Here is a 21,261-nt window from a genome sequence, read left to right as displayed (position 1 = left end):
AACACTACAACAGCCATGCCTTCAAGTAAGTAGATCGAGTAGTCACAGGTTATTGTCAACCTTGCTTTTTCACATTGATTAATTTTTTTCTTTCTTATACTAACTCCGCTGCAATTAAGCAAGCTCAGTACATATTTTGGGTGCCAGGCATGCACTTCTATATTGCATTACCTGGACTTTCCTTAAGAATGTCTGAACAAGAGGGGGCGTGGCTAACAGCATGCCGTGCTAGACGTGTGGTCCGGGAGCTCCCGGCCGACGAGTCCTAAATCCGCCTTAAAATATTGCCACAACACCAAAGATCGCCAGGAGACGTGTGCAGGACAGCCAGGAGACAAGTGTGCAGGACGGCAGGAGGTTTCAACTGACCCGGAGTCAGGAAATCGGAGTTTGACCGGCGGCCGGGTGGCGATACAGCAAGACAGTATGGCGGCCCCGTGGTGAGTGCCGCGTCCGGGAGGCTGGAGAGAGCGTCACGGATCCTGTGCACCTAAACTGGGGAAAGCGCTGACCGGCGGCGCAAGGAGAACAGGATACCGTACTGGGTAACAGTGATCCCCAGCAGTGCGAGGCGCCAGAGCCAGGACGTCCCAGCACAAGATGGCGGACTGCCCGGGAGGCCGGGACGGACAGCACAGAGGATGCCGGAGGCGCTGCCTGGGCGCGTGAAGCGAACAACGGAGAGCGGCTCTCCTGAAGCGGATACTGGCTGGCCTGCGAGTACACAGTGAGGAGCTTTGGATCCGTGAAGAACCTCTGGGGTGAGCCGGTACACGCACACCCTTTTCTAAGATGGCGGACTGACCCGGCGGCCCAGACGGACGCAACACGGAGGTGGCACCCAGCGGCACGGACCTCCAATACTGCCTGAGGGGTACTTGGTGTGGCTGAGGAGAACCACGGAAGAAGGTGAGGAGCCCCCCACTGCAGCCCGGTCTTTACTTTACCAAGATGGCGGCCGCCTCGCTATACCGGTCACACATAGTGTGAAGGTCTACACTGGTACTGAATCCATTCATCGCGGAGGGGCCCGCAGGGAAGAGGGCGATCCCGCAGTGCCGGCCGGTGAGGAGACAGGCTACCGACCCCCCACGGGAGCACCGCTACCGGAACAGAGAGGGACGGCGGAGTAGGGAGACGGACAACGGCGCCACGCACGCTCCACCAGGTGAAGTCGGGGGAGAGGTTGGGCGCGGCCTGGTAAGAGCGACGCTAGGGACAGGGAGTCGCAGAGCTGCAGGCCTCGGTGAGGGTTGACGGATACCCAGCCCCCCCCACTTCCAGATACTTAGAGGCGACTGAGGAGGGGATAGCCCACGAGCCACCACCTGTGCCTGGGCAACTGGGAATAGATCAGACCCACCCGAGAGAAGTTAGCCTTAACCCACTGGTCGGGTTAGAGGCCCTGGTCACCAGCCGGTGTACGGAAGGGTCGTACCCTGAGACCACACAACAGCGGGGCGGCGACACATCACATCACTGCATCCCCCACACGTCCTCAAAGAGACGGAGGCCTCAGCGAAACATTTGGTGGCCGGGATCCGCGCCCGCCGGGAACGCGGAGGGCGCGGAAGCCACCACTGAAGGGCGGCACGAACCAGCATCACTCACGACGGACACCGGTGGGTCAGGGGGTCCAGCGGCGAACTAACCGAGCGGCGCCTTCGGATGCACCACTTAGGACGCGTTTTGGGAGACGGTAACAATCGCCTGATAGCGAAAGCACTGCTCTGCAGGAGGGCACGGGGAAAGCACCGGGCCCCCACGGGCGCAGGTGGGACCAGAGACTTTACCTCCATAATACCACTGGCATAGTAGGCAGTACAGTGCCATATCCTTGGAAAACCGAGACACTGCGGCGAATATGGGGAAAAAAGATCCGCCACCCAACCCACCAAAACAGGGCCCAATGGACAATTTTGAGGCGCCACGGCAGACCAGGGGAAACCCGGACACATCTTCTGAGGGACCCGTAGACACTGGGACATTACTCGCAGCGATTCAGGCGTCGAGACAGACATTCAAGAATCACGGGCGGCACTAGAAGTCAAAATTGGTGAGGTTGGATCTGAGGTCACTCTCCTGCACCAGGATTTCAGAAACCTCTCGGCCAGAGTAACGGAGACGGAATCACGCATCGGAGAAGCAGAGGACTCTATCACTACGATCCGGAAAGACATGGCAGAGCTCCAGGCATCCCACAGACAGCTGATGTGGAAGGTGGATGACGCCGAAAACAGGGCGCGCCGCAACAACCTACGATTCGTAGGATTTAGAGAAGGGATTGAGGGGAACAACATGTCGGCGTTCCTACACATATGGCTCAAGGAAACCTTCCCGGAAGCACAATTCTCGACATGCTTCGTGATTGAAAGAGCACACAGAGCATTACTGGCGAATCTGCCGGAGGGGGCGAGACCAAGGCCAGTGATCGCACGATTCCTCAACTTTGCAGATAGGGACTTGATCCTGAAGGAAGCGAGGAAACTAGGCGAGATCAGGCTGGAAAACACCAACATCATGATCTTCCCGGATTATAGCCAGGAGGTACAGAAGCAGAGACGCTCATTTGACTCAGTAAAGGCAAAACTCAGATCCTTGAACATTACCTATATGCTGCTCTTCCCGGCAAAACTCAGTCATCTATAAGGACAAAGCAATCTTCTTTAACCGCCCGGAGGACGCTTGGCAGTGGCTCGAGGAGAGGCCGATCTTAAATAGTAGGGAAACAGCTGGTCGCGAGGAACTGGAAAAAGCCGTGAGAGGAAAGTCGCAATGGGGCGTGCCTAAACAGCAAAGAAGGAAATCCAGAAAGACATACTCTCGCACCACAGGAACCCCGTACCGAACACACACGTCTGCGGGGGGGAGGAGGGGGAGATGGGAGTCACCGTGCGCCTCCGGCACAGCTGACCTACGACCTCGTGGGTCCCGAAACCAGACTTGCTCGGAAGGGGACGGCGAAGAGGATGTAGAACTCAGAGACTCGGGCGCCGAGGATGATGATGAGCTAGACACCCATCAGAACTCTGTTCACCCCCTAGTGACTGTGATTCGCAATTTGGAGCAGGAGAACTCCGACAAAATCAGCGGGGCAGAAACGTCTACACAAGACTCACACTCTTGAACACGGCTGAAGTGGACTAATGGAGACGTCGGCCGGGGAGACCGGCGACATGCACGTTGACACTACCCCTTTCTTTCTTTTATTCTTATTTTCTTTGGGGTATCTGTTGATCAGTTTAAGTTTTTCTTGAGTTTCAGATCTTGATCAAAGTTACGTCTGGGCGCTTAACCCGGAAAATTTGTTATACTACATCCTGCCGAGGCGGGAACTGTGAGGCATAACTGAATAGAGGGAGGGAGAGGGTGGGCGACAGACCGACCCCTACTGAAAGCTCGATCCTCTGTGGGGATGAGTCTGGATGGGGAGGGAGGTGGGGAGGGGGGAGGGTCGCGGAAAGGGAAGAATTCAACAAGTTGGGGTTGTGGGGGTGGAAGGAGGGGGACAGCCACAATCATACGAGCTAAAACACCACTACTGGCACACATCTCGGACATCCACGGAACATGAGTCACTCCACGCCATGGCAGGTACACTAACTGACCCACGACAGGAAGGCAGGGGGTTGTCAATCCTCACATGGAATGTGAACGGCCTGGGATCCAGAATAAAGAGGAGACTGGTGAACGCATATATCAAGAGGGTAGCACCGGACTTTGTGCTTTTGCAAGAGACCCACCTGAGGGGTGAAAAATGCACATTTATAGCGAGAGGGAGATACGCGGTCCTGACTCACGCAGGGTACACGGCAGATTCCAGGGGAGTAGCGGTACTGATCAACAAATCATTTCCGTTCAACACAACACGTACATGGAGTGACGTACACAGTGATATCGGTGTATGCTCCACCGAAACTACAGGCGCGCACACTCAAGGCTATCGCCTCCATCCTCCTAGAGACAGCGGACACGATACAAATAGTGGGAGGGGACTTTAATGACGTAATGTCTGAAGAGCTAGATCGCACAGGGCCAACCTGGAGGGTGTGGGCAAGGTAGCAAAGGTCCAGGGATTCTAAGGCTTGAACAACGCTTAGATAAGCTTTTTATATAGGTGAATGGAGACACACTCGAAGCTCTGGACCTCTTGGGCTTCATGTAGAAATACTGGTTTGAGAAGTGATGAGTGTGTACTCCATAGAAAATTACAAGAGTTCTTATCAGGAATAATATCCGTTCTTTCAAGTTGTCATGACACGTGTCGGCTGTCCATGTTCTACAAAAAATAATAAAGATGTCCTATTGCAACCAGAAATAGTTCTGTCCTCTGTATGACAACTTGAAAGAACGGATATTATTCCTGATAAGAACTCTTGTAATTTTCTATGGAGTACACGCTCATCACTTCTCAAACCAACCCGGAGGGTGGGGGGGGCACAAACAGCGCTGGCGCAACACATGGCTACCCTGGGTCTCACGGACATTTGGAGATGGCGACACCCCACACAAGAGGCATACTCCTTTTACTCTGGGGCACATAGAGTATTCTCCAGATTGGACTACATATTTATAGCTAGGCAATACCTCACTGCGGGCGACGAGGTGGCTTATAAAGCAAGGGGAATCTCGGATCACTCGCCACTATATGCGAAGGTTGGGGCAAACAGGGGAAGAGAGGCTCGGAATGGCGCCTGGCAGCTTGGGACCTCCAGAAGCCGGAGATCATAAAGGGACTTAGGGCGGACATTACAGTGTATGTGGCAGAGAATGAAGGTTCGGTCAACTCCGGGACGACCTTTTGGGAGGCAATGAAACCGGTTTTGCGGGACAGAGCACGGAGTAGATTGAGGGATGAGCGGAGGAAGCAACACGCAGAGACGGCCGAATTAGAAACTACAATACTGCACTTGGAGGAGAAATACCAGGCATACTAAGGGGAAAATGTCCTCAGACAATTGCTAGACCAACAGCGGGAGTATAGGGAGATAGTCTCTAACGAGGCACGGACACAAGCACTGGCAACCCTCCATCGGTTGTACGACGTGGGTGACAAATCGGGCAGTCTCCTAGCATGGTTAAGCAGGAAAGAAAGGGCAGCTAGGTGGGTAGAACAGATCAGACGGTTAGAAGGTGACCTGGTAAACACTGAACAGGAGATAGCCGACGCCTTTGCATCCCATTACGAAGCCTTCTATAGGGCAAGAGACCTCGGGACAGACACAGAGGCACTACAATACATGGGAGAGGTGGATTTGCCTACACTGGCGGCCGAAACTAGCTTGGCGCTGGAGGCGGAAATCACACTCGATGAGATCTCGGAGGCCATAAAGAAACTCAAAACGGGGAAGACGCTGGGGCCGAATGGGTTCCCTGCGGAATTCTTTAAACGCACGTCAGATCTGTTGACGCGACACCTCAAAGCTTTATACGCTGATTCGTACAAGGAAGGATGCCTCCCATCGGACCTTACATTGGCCACCATAGTCCCGATATACAAAGAGGGCAAGCCCAAGGACTAGTGTGCCTCGTACCGCCCCATTTCCCTCCTTAACATGGAGGTGAAGATCTTGGCAACGGTTCTGGCAGCTCGCCTGAGGTCGGTGATTCCTGATCTCATACACGCGGACCAGTCTGGATTCTTACCAGATCGAGCGACTAAGCTCAATCTCAGACGCACACACAATTGGCTTCAAGAAGTCAAGGACAGGGAGGACCCCCACTGGTTTCTATCCTTAGACGCGGAAAAAGCATTTGATGCAGTGCACTGGCCCTTTCTTATCGCGGTGCTTCAACGGTTCGGCCTAGGCCCAAAATTCCAGGGTTGGATAAGGCTATTGTATACAGCCCCGAAAGCCCTGTACGGGTAAATGGCCGGCTATCCCGAGAGTTCCAGGTGTCAAGGGGAACGAGGCAGGGGTGCCCACTGTCCCCTCTCCTATTCACGCTAACGATTGAGATCCTGGCGGCCAAGATTAGACAAAACCCGGACATTAGTGGCTTCTTGTGGGACACGCTGGGGGGAACGCAGGAAAAAATATCACTATACGCCGACGATGTGCTATTATACATCACCGAACCAGAGAGCTCGATCCCGGAGCTGTTCAGGGAACTGGGAGGCTTTGGAGCGAGGGCGGGCCACACCATTAATTGGAATAAGTCAGTCCTCTATGACCCACAGGGGGCCGACAATTGGGGGACCTTACCTGAACAATTGCTCACCACCGCAGAGGGGTTTCAATACAAGGGTATATATGTTACTCTGGACGGAATGCGTTCATTCACCAGAAATGTAGAGCGAGTCATGACCAATGCGGTGGAAGACATGAACAGATGGAGGCAACTGCCGCTCACCCTACTAGGCAGGGCTGTAATGTAAAAAATGATTACCCCCCCAAAATTCCTCTACGCACTTCAGAATGAGTACTACCCACTCCCAGCCACCGCACTCCCCAAAATACATGCAGACTTACGTTCGTTCCTGTGGTTAGGGAAACAACCTCGAATTGCCCTCCAGACACTCCAACGGCACCAGTACAGCGGGGGTATCTCATTACCTAATTTAGAGGCGTACTACTGGGCGGAACACCTGACGCCCATAAATGACTGGATTCACACCCCGGGCGATCATCCAACTTATGCACTAGAGCGGCACAAGCTGTCACCTCATAACATACTTTATTACCTGTACGGGGGAAGGGCGCGGAAGTCGCTCCTACCGGCAACATTGATCACACTGCGGGCATGGACACGAGCTACGAAACGTATGGGATGGGCGGGGAGACCGACAAGACAGACGCCGCTGTGGCAATGCCAATGGCTGTCAGAATTGAAAAAACTGAAGGGATTCCAAAGGTGGGACGATATAGGTATCACATATTGGGGATGTGATATGCAAGGGAGAATTGAAATCGTTCAACATGCTACAGGTGGAATTTGGACTGCATCGCTCACAACTTTTTAAACACACCCAGTTGGCACATGCATGGAGGGCACAGAATATCACACTCACGGACATACTGGAATACGCCCCGCTAGAAGGTAGACTCCTTCAGGAACAAATGGTACACCAGGCGGTCTCACTCACATACAAGACACTAACTAACAACATGCTAGGTGACTTAAGGGAATTGAGGGGGATCTGGGAGGCAGACGTGGGGGAGATGGAAGACCTAGATTGGGAGATCGTCCTGATGCACCCCCGGGAGGTAGCGATCAAGTCAAGGCTGAGGCTCATTCAGTTAAATGTGCTACACCGGACATACTTCGATAGAGTGCGTCTCCTCAAGGCAGGGAAAATAACAGATCCCACGTGTCTCAGATGCCAGCAGCAGCAGGGAGATTTTTACCACACCATATGGTCTTGCGACAAAATACAGATAAACTGGGCACACATCTTCACGGAATTAGGGGAAATCCTGGGGGTGGATTTGGCAAGGGACCCCAAGCTGGCGTTGTTGGGCATGACAAATGAGGTAGTCCTGCCGCGCCCACTACTCATTTTCCTAGTACTGGCACTAGTGGTGGCCAAGGGGGACATCGCGAAACACTGGGGTGCCGCAGAGACACCAGAGGTAGAGGAATGGAGGAGGGGTTTGGATCTCTACATGGTGGCAGAAAGGGTGACATATAAAGCAAGAGGTTGCCCCAGGAAATTTCGAAAAGTGTAGGCAAAATGGAGACAATATCATGGTCTTGAAGGGGGACAGTAAAGTGGGGTAGGCTGTTCACCGTGGACAATGAACAGGTTTGGGACTGGACATGACTTTGTAACGACATGGATGGGGGGGGGGGGGAGTAGCGCCAAGGGGCTACACACGAGATGAGTAATGTTTTGTTCTGTAGAGTGCTGTCAGGAGGGAGGGTACGGAGTAGTGCGAGACTCTGATTGTGGGGATGGGGAAGCCTTTTTATGGTGCAACGAAAGGTATGATGTGGCAAGTTACACGTTGGGGACTGTTTTCTCGGGTTTACAGAACACAGTTGGGGGGGGGGAGGGAGGGGAGAAAATTGTAAAAAGCAGGGATTTGACGTGATACGGGAAGCCCGAAAGGAAAACTATATCACATGTTTTGGTGAATGATCAAGAATGCGCCGCCCGACCTCCGGGTTGTGGGCTTAAGGGCCGTGATACAGGTTTTTAACCAATATATGGACTCGGGGGTAAACATGGAATTTATGTTCTCAGGGCTGGTGATATCCGTGTGCTTCCTGCTGCAAAAAATAAAGTTAAAAAAAAAAAAAGAATGTCTGAACAAATGTTTGTCCTCCTCCACTGGCTACAGGAAAATCTTTCAAGAGAGGAACACTTGCACTTCATTCATGCAGTGCATTCAATTACATTACTTTCCAGCTGACAGAACTTGGCCTAGAACCCATTGCACAATCATTACTATTTCCTTCACAATGTTTTTTTTCCAGGTGTATACAAGGTATGAATTTGATCATCTGTTCATTGTGGATACTCGCATGTTGAAATACTGCTTTGGTGCAGCAAAAAGAAAGTTATTTCTCCATGGATAAAATTTGGTGTCTTGAGATTATTGTACATTCACATGATCCCATCCAACCTGCCTAATAAGGAGGTTTATTAGTTGACCTTTTATTTTACTGCTCACAAACATTTTAACGGCTTCTAGTCCCAACCATTTCCGTATCGTCACGATCTTTGTCTAGGGTATTAAACATTTCTGAAAATCTACCCTGTAAATTTAGATCAGGGTGCAGTAATTAATAATAACAATGCTAGTTTCTTTCCACAGATGATCATCTCTGTCATGGCCTGTTTTTTTTCTATTAATTGTAATATTTTCACCAGCTTCCCCATTCCAGGTGCCATTGAAGCCATTGCAGAATCAGGAAACCTTATCAGGTGTGAGCTCTGGCTGGTCAATGTGCTTATGCGCCCAGAAAATATTGTGGGTGAAGCCCTGGCCAGTGTTTGCCCTCCTTGTTGGCCAGTCAGCAATGGCTGGTGAATGTGCTCACTTGTGTACACAATGTAGTCTTAGACAGTCGGTGTAACCACTAATTTGCATGTCAGTCAATGTGCTCTCTATTGATCGTCATGCAATAACACCAGTCTGCATGCTTAACCACTAATCTATTTGGCAGTATGGCATTTATTCAGACCACATCTCGCCTATTTATTGCTTGGACAGCATAATATAATTTGCTGAACCCCCCCCTGCTGTTCCCATACATCTGCTTCCTGTAGTGTCTTTTATTGTAGGAGAGTATGATCTTAAGAATTTGCAAAACTGTAACAAGCTGGCAGAGTTCCTTCTGAGCATTAGACGTTAGAACAATGGGCAGTTAACTTAGTGACTGCTGAGTCATTCAGTGCTGTGACATTTCTACCGGCAAGGCAAGGTTCCTTTCGGCCTTCACAAGTCTTTTATGACTTAATGGCTAGACAACTGAGTAAAGAGAAGTAGCAATCGTCTGGTACAGAGTTTGTTCCAAATCAAAGTAGGCTACATCTTCCTCTGCCGTAACCAATGGTTTGTCCAAGGAGTCAGACTGACTTCCCCTCTGGTATGCAAGAGGCTCAAGCAATTATCTTGGATCATGTGATCCTTATTCTTTTGGATGTCAATTACTTGGGACCAGTGAGTGCACAAATTGTTTCTGAGCAGTTATTTCCTGAACCTTCCAAACTCCTTTTCCAGGACTCCGGTAAGAAATAAAATATTATAAAGTTCTTTGGACAATCAAGCTTGTTCCCAAAGGTGAAGCTTTCTTTGGGTTTACTCTAGGCACCTTACTATACCCGACAATACTGAAGGCCTTACACATTGACAAACGGAACCAGTGCACTGACATTTTCTTGGCTGGTAAACCTCCCAATTTACCTGCCAAGAAGATCTGTGCACAGTCAAGTATTGGTGTATTCATTGATGGGCATTAGAGTCCAACCTCCTTCCACTGGCTTCTTTCCAGACTTACATGTTATAACAGTCGTCCGTTGTTACATGCTATAACAGTCTCCCGTTGTTATTGCTGGGTGGGGTGCTGTTGTAGGAGCCACCAGGTTAGTAGACTATGATCTCTCAAGGACATAGCTTAACCACTGAAGGTTAATGCCATTTTGCCAAGTCTGAAGGCCTTCCTTTCTCTCCCTGTGGATAAGTTGTCATGTCCTCCTTGACACTACTGCAGTGTTTTTTTCTAAATAAGTAGGGAAAACTCTGATCCACTCTCTGCGCAACTTAGTGATTCAGATTTGGTTTTGGTGCAGGATAGTGGCAGTCCAGTAGCAACCTATCATGAGAGAAATGTGAAAGCAGGTTTTCTCTGCAGATTGCAGAATGATCCAGTTGAATGAAAGATTAGACGGAGCGCTCGCTCCCTTGGCTGTGTTGAAAAACTGGGCTTTCCTGAAAATTCTCAGTCTCCACTAGTTTCCCTTTCATCTGAGAGTGGGAGAAAGAAAATGATTGTAGAATGTTTTAGTTTTCTTTTAGCGATTTTTGCTGGAATTCAAATGAATGAACTACAATTCCCCTTTGTTGCATTCCATGCCCCTTGCTATGGTGACCAGGCCTCTGAAGACCCCAGTAGCTCAATGTGTTACATGATTTCTTAAATGAGAGGCATGTTCCTCTCCTATGTGGTAACCCCACTCATGATGTAAAGACATAATGGCATTATTGACCTTCCTTTCATTTTCCTTCTGATTACTTCAAATGTGCATTGAATCCCAGCTTCAGAGCTGAGCTTCGGTTTGGTCAATCCATGCTGAATAATAATTTTGATTAGGTTCATGGAGTGCTCTAATGTGCTGCCTCATCCTCTTTTACTTGGAGTGTTTTATAATTTTCCCTTCTTTCAGAAGATTAGTATGCCATCCACTCTTTTTGATCTTTCTATCGACTTTGTGCAGTCATTGTGAAAAGGGAACTGGGCCAGAGAAAGCAGTGGATTATAATGGGAGCATGGGCCTTTACACTTGCAAGGTCTTGTGGGAAACACCTGGATGCAAGAGGGGTCATATGTGTACCACAGCTTGCAAATTTCTTCTTGCATAAGGTGTGTGGATCTGCAATGGACTACACCCTTGTCAACGAGGGGGGCATTTAACGACTGATTGTAGGACTAGGAGCACAAATATAATTATGTTAAGAGACAGGTAGTTTGAAGTGTTTGTGTGTGTGGCCTGATATGTTGCATAATTTGGCATTTATTGAGTCGCTAGCCATATTAACATACACGTCTGAATTGATTTTTATAGTTCTCCAACATTTGATCTTGTATATATCCACATGCTTGAATCAATACCCGTTGTAAGGCTGGGAATCCTCGGTACATTAAAATAGCAATATGCAGTGTTAAAATGGCCATAGGACCTAAACAACATCTATTTAGGGGCACATCCACCTTATTTGACAGACGCCAAACTTCAGCCAATGAGGTGGAAGCTTAAGGTCTCCTACTATTCCTTGAGGCCACCATAGCTCACATTCCTACCACACGTCATATGTGAGGGAGACCACTTGCAGAGCTCTGCCCTAAAGCTGTTACTATTTTGATCTGCCCTGGATTTGAACTAGCCCCATCTTCAGCACAGAAGTGCTGTGAGGAATTTTAGGGATATATTCTGTCTTTTCTGGCCAAGGGAGATCTTTTTATCAGACAGTCACTACCTGTCATCATGACTAGTAGAGAGAATTAATTACTGCAATATCCGCAAGACATTTTTTACTACTTTGCTTCAGGACAGGGAAAGGAGATTGGCATTATTTCTTATGGCTAAAAATAATTTCCTCCTTTCTAAAGGGGATTGCCCCCTCTTCAGTGGGCAATTCCATGAAAAGTGCTTCTCCGAGCACTTCCAGTAATGCAGCGCAGAGACTGATAAAGTTTCCTGAATTTGTATTTTTTGGTACAGCGCTTGTACAATTAACAAAAAGCATACCCTAAACCTTATAGGAAGGCTCAACCAGTAATAAAGAATAAAAAAATCTTTGAATAACATATCCTCAAAGGAAACCTTGTCAAAGACAACAGCGGTGTCGACAATGACAAGAACATAGACACCTTTGAAGGCAAACCCATACACGTCAACAACCCTGCCATCGACCACACTGCCAAAATCAATTCAACCATTGACAACATTGTCAAACTCAACTATGCTGTTGACAACAACCTTACTGTCCACTGCACCGTCGACGATGACACAATTGATGTCACATTTAAAGGAACCTGTTTATCCTTCATTGAAGTTGTCAAATTTACCTCTAGCTCAAATCTTACAATCTGACCAAGAAACGGCTAGTGGTTATGCCTCACAACTGCTTACAGCCCAATGCAGTTTAATGTAAGGCATGACCCAGATTTCCGAGAAGAAATGGATGACCATGAATCCTGAAATGAATATGATTATCAACAAGATTATATTCCTCAAACGTCTCAATGTTGTATGGGAAAGAGACCTCCTAGACAGGGCAGAGAACCGATGTGGTCTAAGTGCCTCTGGCCTTATTATTGACATTGCAGCAGATGATGGCTACTTTTAATAAGTTATTAGCATAACATCTGACTAATAACCCTCAGATTGTGTTCACCTGCTGCACCAATTCTACCACTTCCTCTACCTGCTCCTTTACCTGTTACCCCACCTCGGCAACCATCGGCACTCCACCCTCCACCTCCAAAGGAACCATCTTCCAGGCCTAAGATTAGAGATGATTATTCCAATAGTTCAGTATACTTGGATACGTCTGAGGTTGAAGGTGAGCTTCCTCAAGATGATGGAGGACAGGATGATAATTGACAGGAATTTATTGAACTTAGTGGTGTTGATGAGGGACCAAATACATAGAATTCAACAGAAAATATCTCTAAATTCCATTTATTAGCAGAAAGAGCTAAAAGCAACTGTAATCTTAATGGTGTAGGTCAAAAAATGTTTCTTTTACGAATTCTAAGAACAGTCACGGAAGCCTGTAAAATCTGTATCCATTAGTGATATCTGGTCAGAAGGCCTAAAATTTATGAAAATACTGGCTACAGTTCCAGCTGTGATGAGTCATCTGGAGAAAAAGTTTAAGGCCCAGTTCGGCTCCAGCTTGCCTCACTATTCATACTAAGCCAGATTCAGTCATCTCTTCAGTGGTGTAGAGAAAAACCAAGAACCCAATCACACCATCATCTGGTCAGCCAGACAAAGATAGTAGACCTATTAATAATTTGGGACTAAGATTTTAATCTATGCAGTAACTTCAATTGAAGCAGATGCTGCCCTGGCAATTCTAGAACATTATGATCACAAGATTTGGCATGACATGGCTCCTTTGTTATGTCTCATCCCTGAAGATAAGAAGGATATAGCGAGAGTTATCATTAAGCAAGGAGAGTTGACTTCCTCCTACATTATTTATTCAGCAATGGATGGCTTCAATACAGGTTTTCACCAACCTGCAGGAGTTACTGACGTAAGTGGACAAGGTGTATTAAACACCTTCTATCCTGAGGTCCAATCTAAGATTCTGGACAGGCCCTTCAATGGTCTTGCTCTTTTTGGTAAACATGTAGATGAGGCTCTACAAGGTCTTAAAACTGACAGTAACACCACAAAGGTATTAGGACATCTACAGTATTAAGATCGGGAAGGAAGAGTGGTTCATCATAAACACGTACCAATGGCAATGAGAAGAGAGCTTGACTTGCCGCTTTTGACCCCTCTTCCGGTCCTTAGCAGCTGGAAGGCAGAATGTCCTTTTTTGTTCCCAACTCCAGCTTGAGGGAATGTAGCATTAGACTGGTTGGTGGACTGTTCGTTCAGAGAACCCCAGTATACCCACCCAAGAAGGAACATCATCTGCATTTAAAGGAGCTTCAAGGGGAAATTCTCATGCTTCTTCTCAGATTGGCTACAGAGATTGTTGCCAAGTCACCCAAAAACCAAGAATTTTTCCAGGTTCTTCCTAAACCAAAAGTATGGGTAAATGGAGACTAGTTTTGGATCTCGGACGGCTGGACAGATTTTTAAAGTGGCAGTCATTTTGGATGACTACGCCAAAGGAAATACTCCTGGTGATTCTGGAAGGGGATTTTATAACCTCCCTGGATATTTGGTATACATACCTACACATACCCATTCATAGAAAACACAAAAAGTACCTTTGATTCTTGGTAGCTGGACAACTCAACTAGTTAAAGGCACTTCCTTTTGGGCTCAAATCAGTGCCTTGAATATTTACCAAATGCAGTGCACCAGAAGCTGCTTTTCTTGGATGAGAAGGTCCTGAGTTGTTCCCATACCTCTGATTGGCTCATGAAATCCCTTTCAAGGGAAGGAGCAGGGGCTTCTATGACTGTCGGCATCAGTCTGTTCCAGAGATTGTGTCTCACTTTGAACAGAGAGAAATAATCTTTAGAACCCCAGAAAAAAAATCACATTTCTGAGACCAATACTCTACACACAATTGGGAAAGGCTTTTCTGGCAGTGGAAAGAGTGAAACAGTTGCAAACTATGGCAAAGAGTCTTTCTGCAAAACAATCCATCTCAATAAGACAATACAAGTCCCTGTTGGGTCAGATGGTATCAAGTATAGGCCTCATTCCATTTTGCAGCAAGAACTGGAGCTGCAATGGAAGCAGATCGAAAGGCTCATGGGAACATATGTTGTGTGTCACAAGACATCTGAAGCAAACGTTTCATTTCTACCTCTAACAGAAATGATAATACGCACAACAGAGGCGTCCATGGACAGATGGGGAGCTCACCTACAAGAGCTCTCAACCAGAGGCATCTGGTCACATGAAGAGAAGATGCTCCACTTCAACAGGTTGGAACTCTGACCCATAGATCTGGGCTTTCAAGCGTCCGTCCCGAGATTAGCAGATCAGCCAGTCTAGTCAGAATGAACAAAACAATGTCTGAGTTCTACAGAGCTAAGCAAGGAGGAATGCTATTCAGACCCCTCTCAGAAGAGGCTCAGTTGCTTTTGAACTGGGCCATTTCTCGCAAGATCGACCTCGCTGGGAAGCACCTGCCAGACTGCTAGTACAATCAGGTGAATACACTGTCAGCAGCATTCAGAGTGTCACGAGTGGGAACTGCATCAAAAACAGATGGATTACATATTCAGTGGATGGGGTCAACCCATGATCGATTTGTTTGCCACTTCAGACCACCGTAAAATACCAGTTCTTTGGAAGTTGATTTTGAAACCCAGAAACTGAAACTATGGGTAATGCCTTTTCGATCAATTGGTTAAAAATACTTGCTCACACTTTTCCTCTGTTTCACCTGATCTCCTTCACTTACCAGCTCATCCAGCCATTCCTCTAAAAGTGCATCCTGAAGTCTTCACCACGGAGATTCTTACTTCAAGACCCCAAGTCATTGAGCTTAACCCCATGGTACCTGACCTTTTTCAGTTTGGCTTTTTCAGTCTACGGCAAAAATGTAAAGATAGTTTGGTCCAGGCTTGGGCTCCAGGAAATGCAAAGACCAACAATGCTAAATGAAAGTGTTTCTGTGTTTGGTACAGGAATAAGGGTTATCATCTGATTTAAATGCAACAAATATATTAGAATTTGATGAGGTTTTATCTGGTGAAGAGTGGACTTAAATATTCTTCGGTCGTACTCTATCTGTCTGCAACTTTAAGATTCAGGAGAAATGAGCTGTCAACATCTACTCTGGTCTCCCAGTGGATAATAAAACCGTTCATGAAAGAGCTCCTCAGAGCGTTTCTGCTTATAAGACCTCCAGTTTCATGGGAACGTAATACTTTCCAGTTAATGTTGCCACCGTTTGAGCCTATACATAAGGCAGATTAGGATTTTTTGGATTGTGTAAAACAGTACTTTTGCTGGCTCTTTTATTTGCTGGTAGGGTAGGAGAGATTCAAGCATTAACCTTTAGGGAACATTTTCTCTGATTCACGAAAAACAAGGAAATCCTGAAAACCAACTCTAGATTCAAACCTAAGGTACCTACATACTTTGTTAAATTAACCTGTCATTCTTTCATCTTTATTGGTAAATCCATGTACAACTGCAGAAAGGTCGTTTCATTCTTTAAATTTATGTAGATGTCTGAGATTCTAAATAGACAATCCAAAGGACTTGCGAGCATTAGAACAATTACTTGTCTTTTGTTCAGCCACAAAGAGGTCATTCCCCAAAAACAGAGAATAGCTTGTTGGCTTTCAACTTACATTAACTTCTGTCATGCCAAGCATCCACTCCAAGGAAGGTTGAGGGTGCCCATGAGGAACATGGTTTTATCTGCGGCACTCTCTGCTGGGGTGTCCTTGAAAGACCTCTGCTGTGCAGCCACCTGGAGGAGCAGGTGCACATTCACGAAGCATTACTACTTAAATGTGGATGCAGAAGCTGACACAGCAGTGGAACAAGCAGTCCAGCCCTAAGCACCCTGTTTTGATAAAGCTGAGACTGCTTCCCACCTTTGTTATGTTTTTATGTATACTGCTTGCTATTCTGATTCAAACATGTGAATATATAAAAGATCCAATGTTAGAGAAGAAATTAGTTCCGAACCTGTTACTCCACTTTTCCAACATTGATAGCATTAATATATTCACATGCGTCACTACCTCTTCCTTGGTCAGAGGCTCATTAATTACATATTCTATTCACACTTGTACTTTAACATCTGAGCAATGGCAGCCTGTTGGGGAAGTAGAAGAGCTTAAGCTTCCAGGTCAGTGGCTGAAGTTTGGGTTCTTTCAAATTAGGTGGATGTGCTACTAAATAGATAATATTGTTTCAGGCATATGGCCATTTTAACACTGCAAACTGCTGTTTTAGTGTACCGGATTTTCTCATCCTGACGACTGGGAATCATTTGAGCATATGAATACATCAAAGATACCAACATTTGGGAACTGGACTTCCAGATAAATAACTAAATTCTTCTGCAGAGTAATTACATTTCTCTTGTCTTTACAGCTTCATTTTATACAGCACTACCTCAAGGCAAGCTCCGACAATATGCACAACATCTGCACAGAGGAGCAGACTATCATCCAGGAGCAAATGATCATTGAGATAAACCGGTAAGAACAGTTACAGGACTAGTGAGAACAGCCAGGATTAACGATTGACCAGAGATTATGTAACATGGGATCTTGTTGAACTAATTATCATTAAGTACAGTGTTGATGTGGTCCCACGCCTCAACTTAAGTAATACTTCGGCCTCATGTCCTGCTTGAGTTGTTACTATTTTATGTTATTGTAGGTTATTCCACTAACCTATTGTAATCCTGCTGTGAGCAACAGAGCTCACATTAGAATAGACATGATCGGCCCATTCCACCCAATGCAAGTAAATAAGGCTCACCTCTACAAAAAAGAAAAACATCATTTTTGTAATAACCTGTTTCAATGCAGACATACAACCGTCTGCCAAGGTGGCTTCCCTCTATCAAGTTCAAACTAATTTGCAGGTGGATATTCAGCAAATGCATGTTCAGTTTAGTAAAGGACAGGAGAAGTACAGAAGTGCCACTAACTGTCTGAAGAACTTTGAGCACTTTTTCCTAATTGGAACCAAATCATATATTTTAGTCCCTGGAGGGGCAGCAAGGTTCAGATTTAGAATTAAGTACCTCAACAGCTTTTCCGAAATTTAAAAACCTCTGGTTCGTTTCCAGCTGATCTTTCACCTCTTCGACGGACCCTCGGCAAGCATCAGAAATCTTTTGATTTATGACGATAAAGATGGCGTACTGTCTTATTAGAGCCTACCTATCACCTGTGGGTCAGAACCAGAGTTATCATTCAATTTCAATTGAATTATTGCAACACAATCTACTTCGGTGACAGCCAACAAATGAAATTTAAAATCTGAAGAGAATCTAAAACAATATTGCCAGACTGCATGAACCTAAAAATATCTGACTACATATCTCCTCGTCATGGCACTCCTGGTAAAACAAAAAATCAAAGTCAAAACGTTTTATTATGAAGCAAGCATATGGGTGTCACCCCAATAGTATCTATAGATACTTGCCTGCACTCAGTCACCCACTCAAATCCATCACCTTCACATTGATCCACTCCCCTGGTTGCTAAATAATGTGTTGGCACTGTATAAAATACCATATAATATAATTATAGCCTTATACTTGAGGCATGGTTGCATGTGAATCTACGTAAGATAAGAACTGCAGTTACAACTAAGTAACTTATTTGCCTTCAGTATTGGCTTTTCAGGAATTCACATTCTTTTAATTAAAGGCAGCAGCAGTGCAAGGGAAAGTAGTAAAAACAAGAATGCGACGCATCTTTCTTAAGAGCTTTCTAGATTTGCCCTGTGCCACTATGAATTCTGTTGTAAATTTGGTATTCAAGCAATAGAACTTTATGGGCCACAGTTTTTTTCTATCTATCAATTTATCTATGTCAATCTATCTATAAAAAACGAAGTAGAGAATTCTAGGTAGCTCCCAAGTTTTAGGTGGAGAGTAACTCCTTTATATGGAACGCTCTACAACACTACTAAAACTGCTCTCCTCAAATGTCTGTTCTTCTAGTGGAGCTTTTAAGCTAAGAATTAACAAAGTGCCATCCACGTTGAGCTGAAAAATGGCAAAAGCCTTTAACCACGCCAGGCATAATATTACAGCTTTGGATTGATGAAATACCATTGAAGCCAACCTGGAATGAATAAAAGCAGTCCCTGACGTGTTTAGCTTTTATTAGAGCATGTCCGAGAGACATAGCTTGTTCAGACTTGAGGAAGCACCCGGTATAAGTCAAAGAAACTGCTTTTATTCCTTCCAGGTTGCCTCGGATAGTATTTTATCAAGCTAATCCTGTGTTATGTGTCTGGAGGTTGAAAGATTGTAAACTAGAAGAAATATAGAGGCGGTCCATAGTGGATTTCTTAACGTGAGCAGCAAGTGAAGATTATGTGAAGCACTTCTGAACCAGAAATGGTATGAAAAGTGCTAACATTAGAACGCTCAGCGAAATAAATATTGAAATTAAAAAAGTCTTCATTGAAAGAGTGCAGTGGACATTTGAGGATTATTTCAAAAGAACGTGAATGGATAAGTGGGTTTTAAGTGAAAAACAAAGTGGCCCTTCACACGAAAACACTCACTGATGCAGAACAATGTGTGTGAGTCCCCAGTGCTGATTAGTAGGGTGAGAGAAGCATCATGATTGACCTGGAGAAATATAACTTGCTCCTCATTGGAACACCTGGGCTTCTTTTCACTCTACAGTGACTTATTCTCTCATGTCTCCTCAGGTTTGCTCTTGCCTCCCATTTCTTCTGGGGCCTGTGGTCCATTGTACAGGCAAAGATGTCCACCATTGAGTTTGGCTACCTGGTGAGCGTTCCTGATGTTGATAAATGCATTTTTTCTTCTTCCGTCTCTTCTCACTGTTTCTCTTTTACTGACCGTCTCACTAGCACTTTGTTTCTCTTCCCAGGATTATGCAAAGTCACGCTTTGAAGCTTACTTCAAGCAAAAGGCAGCTTATGCATGACGACCCCATCAACGCACAAATACCTCGCCTTTCGCTTGTTTTCTTCACCAGTTTTCCTGACACATTTCCAGCGCATTTGGTCCAACTGTTTCAGTCTCTTGCGGATTGCCTCATAAGCCAGTAAATTGTGCTGGCCATTGCCTGGAGTCTTCTAATGAATGATTTGCTGTGACTCATTTCACTCTTTGTGGGCATTCTGTGAAATTACAGGAAAAGATGCTCTCCTGTTCTCATCCCCTGCAGCGGGTAACTGCAAGTGAGAACGAAGCTGCTTCAGCCACATATCACTTTATTGCTTAATCCTACCTGACAATGTTAATTGAACAGTAGACTGCCCTGAGCAAAAGAGAGATGTGTACTTTTTAACATCAGGTAATTGGACAAACACATTTGTTTCCTGATACCAAACTATTCCTTCTGCCCATTCTCTGCCAGTTTGTATATTTATTTTATTAACTGGTGTATTTAATTTATTGATTACTTATAGCTTGAAGTGTTCTTTTCTTTGAGTTTCTATATTTAAGCCCAATCACAGGTTTACATATGAAGTAGGAGCTTAATGTCAGAAAATAGTATAGAATGTGCAGGCTTTGTCAACCAGTCCGAAGGCATGAACCACTTATTGTTCAATCATTCTGAGCATTAGGCACATACAGTGTCTACTCATGCAAGGCATGGAGGTCTATGGTTGCCAGTGGCACAGGGCATGAGTGAAATCTCCATGGCTATCTGAGTCTGTAGTACTCGGTCAAAGAGAACATGAGCGACATGAAATTCCTGGACAGTGTGTGTTAGATATTTTTGGTCTAATCACATTATGGTATTGGATACCAAGGCCCTCCAATGAAGAGGCATTTCATATTTATTTCATCCAAATGCACAATTGTATGTCCTGTGTGACCATACAAAAATTAGATTAGGTCATAGTTCATCAACCGGGATAGGATACTACCGTCATCCTATTACAGGCCCCCTGATTTTTCATTCATTTGCTTGGGAATTGGAAAATAAAGGAACAAAATAGAAAGTGAGAACCAAAAGTATGTTACTTATGATTGGATGTGTGTTCAAGACTTCCTCACGTACACAGGTTTAAAATGTGTACACACACATTTTAGAATGCAATTCCCCCCTTTACTTATATTTTAATTAAAAATCTACTCTTAAGGTGTGTTGGAGAACTTGAAAGTGTGCAGAATCTCATACTGCCATTTTCATTCACAAGGCTCCTAAAAGTGGTGTTCAATTGTTGCAGTGCATCCTGTTGAGGTCCCAGCAAGAGACTTGAGGGCACATAATGAGATAGAGCAGGGTGAATGTTGCAGGACAGCTTACACTGGTAATGCTTTGATTAATCTGGTTATTCTTCTCCGAGTTGTTCCTCTGGAATGACAGAGCTGCACAAGCATCATAGAAACTACTTCTGCTGAGATGAATCAATTCTGCCACTTTACACTCTTTGTGATTCTCCTGATTCCTATAACTTGCATAAACATACCATTGGAAATCTGCATTTACAGACCAATAAAGCTATATTGTAATGGACCACAACATGATCTCCGTGTTATTAATTGCTTAAAAGAGTACACTTTTTGAAAGGTTGTGCCAATCTTTGATTTCTCTCGTTGGGTTAGAAAGAGTTCCTTATATTTTAGATTTTTTTTTTTCCACAACATATTTTTATTGTTGACAGCGGGTACAGGTCTGGTGCTACTACAAACGCCAACAATACACAGGTATTGACAATAATGCTGGTCTCAACATTTTCATTATTACTATTGC

General features: G+C 45.5%; 1 protein-coding gene across 1 annotated transcript in view; it reads left to right on the top strand.

Moving 5' to 3' along the window:
* CHKB (choline kinase beta) overlaps nt 1-21,030 on the top strand; it is a 76,023-nt gene extending 54,993 nt beyond the window's left edge. The window contains exons 9-11 of the mRNA XM_086918798.1: nt 16,928-17,034; nt 19,238-19,319; nt 19,423-21,030. Of these exons, the coding sequence (XP_086774924.1) occupies nt 16,928-17,034; nt 19,238-19,319; nt 19,423-19,479 (246 nt within the window). The 3' untranslated portion in view covers nt 19,480-21,030. The remainder of the gene's footprint in view (nt 1-16,927; nt 17,035-19,237; nt 19,320-19,422) is intronic.
* The last annotated feature ends 231 nt before the right edge of the window (nt 21,031-21,261 follow it).

The sequence above is a fragment of the Lissotriton vulgaris genome, chromosome 1_1, assembly GCF_964263255.1.
Source record: "Lissotriton vulgaris chromosome 1_1, aLisVul1.2, whole genome shotgun sequence".
Lineage (NCBI taxonomy): Eukaryota > Metazoa > Chordata > Amphibia > Caudata > Salamandridae > Lissotriton > Lissotriton vulgaris.
This window is presented reverse-complemented; position numbering and strand designations above follow the sequence as displayed.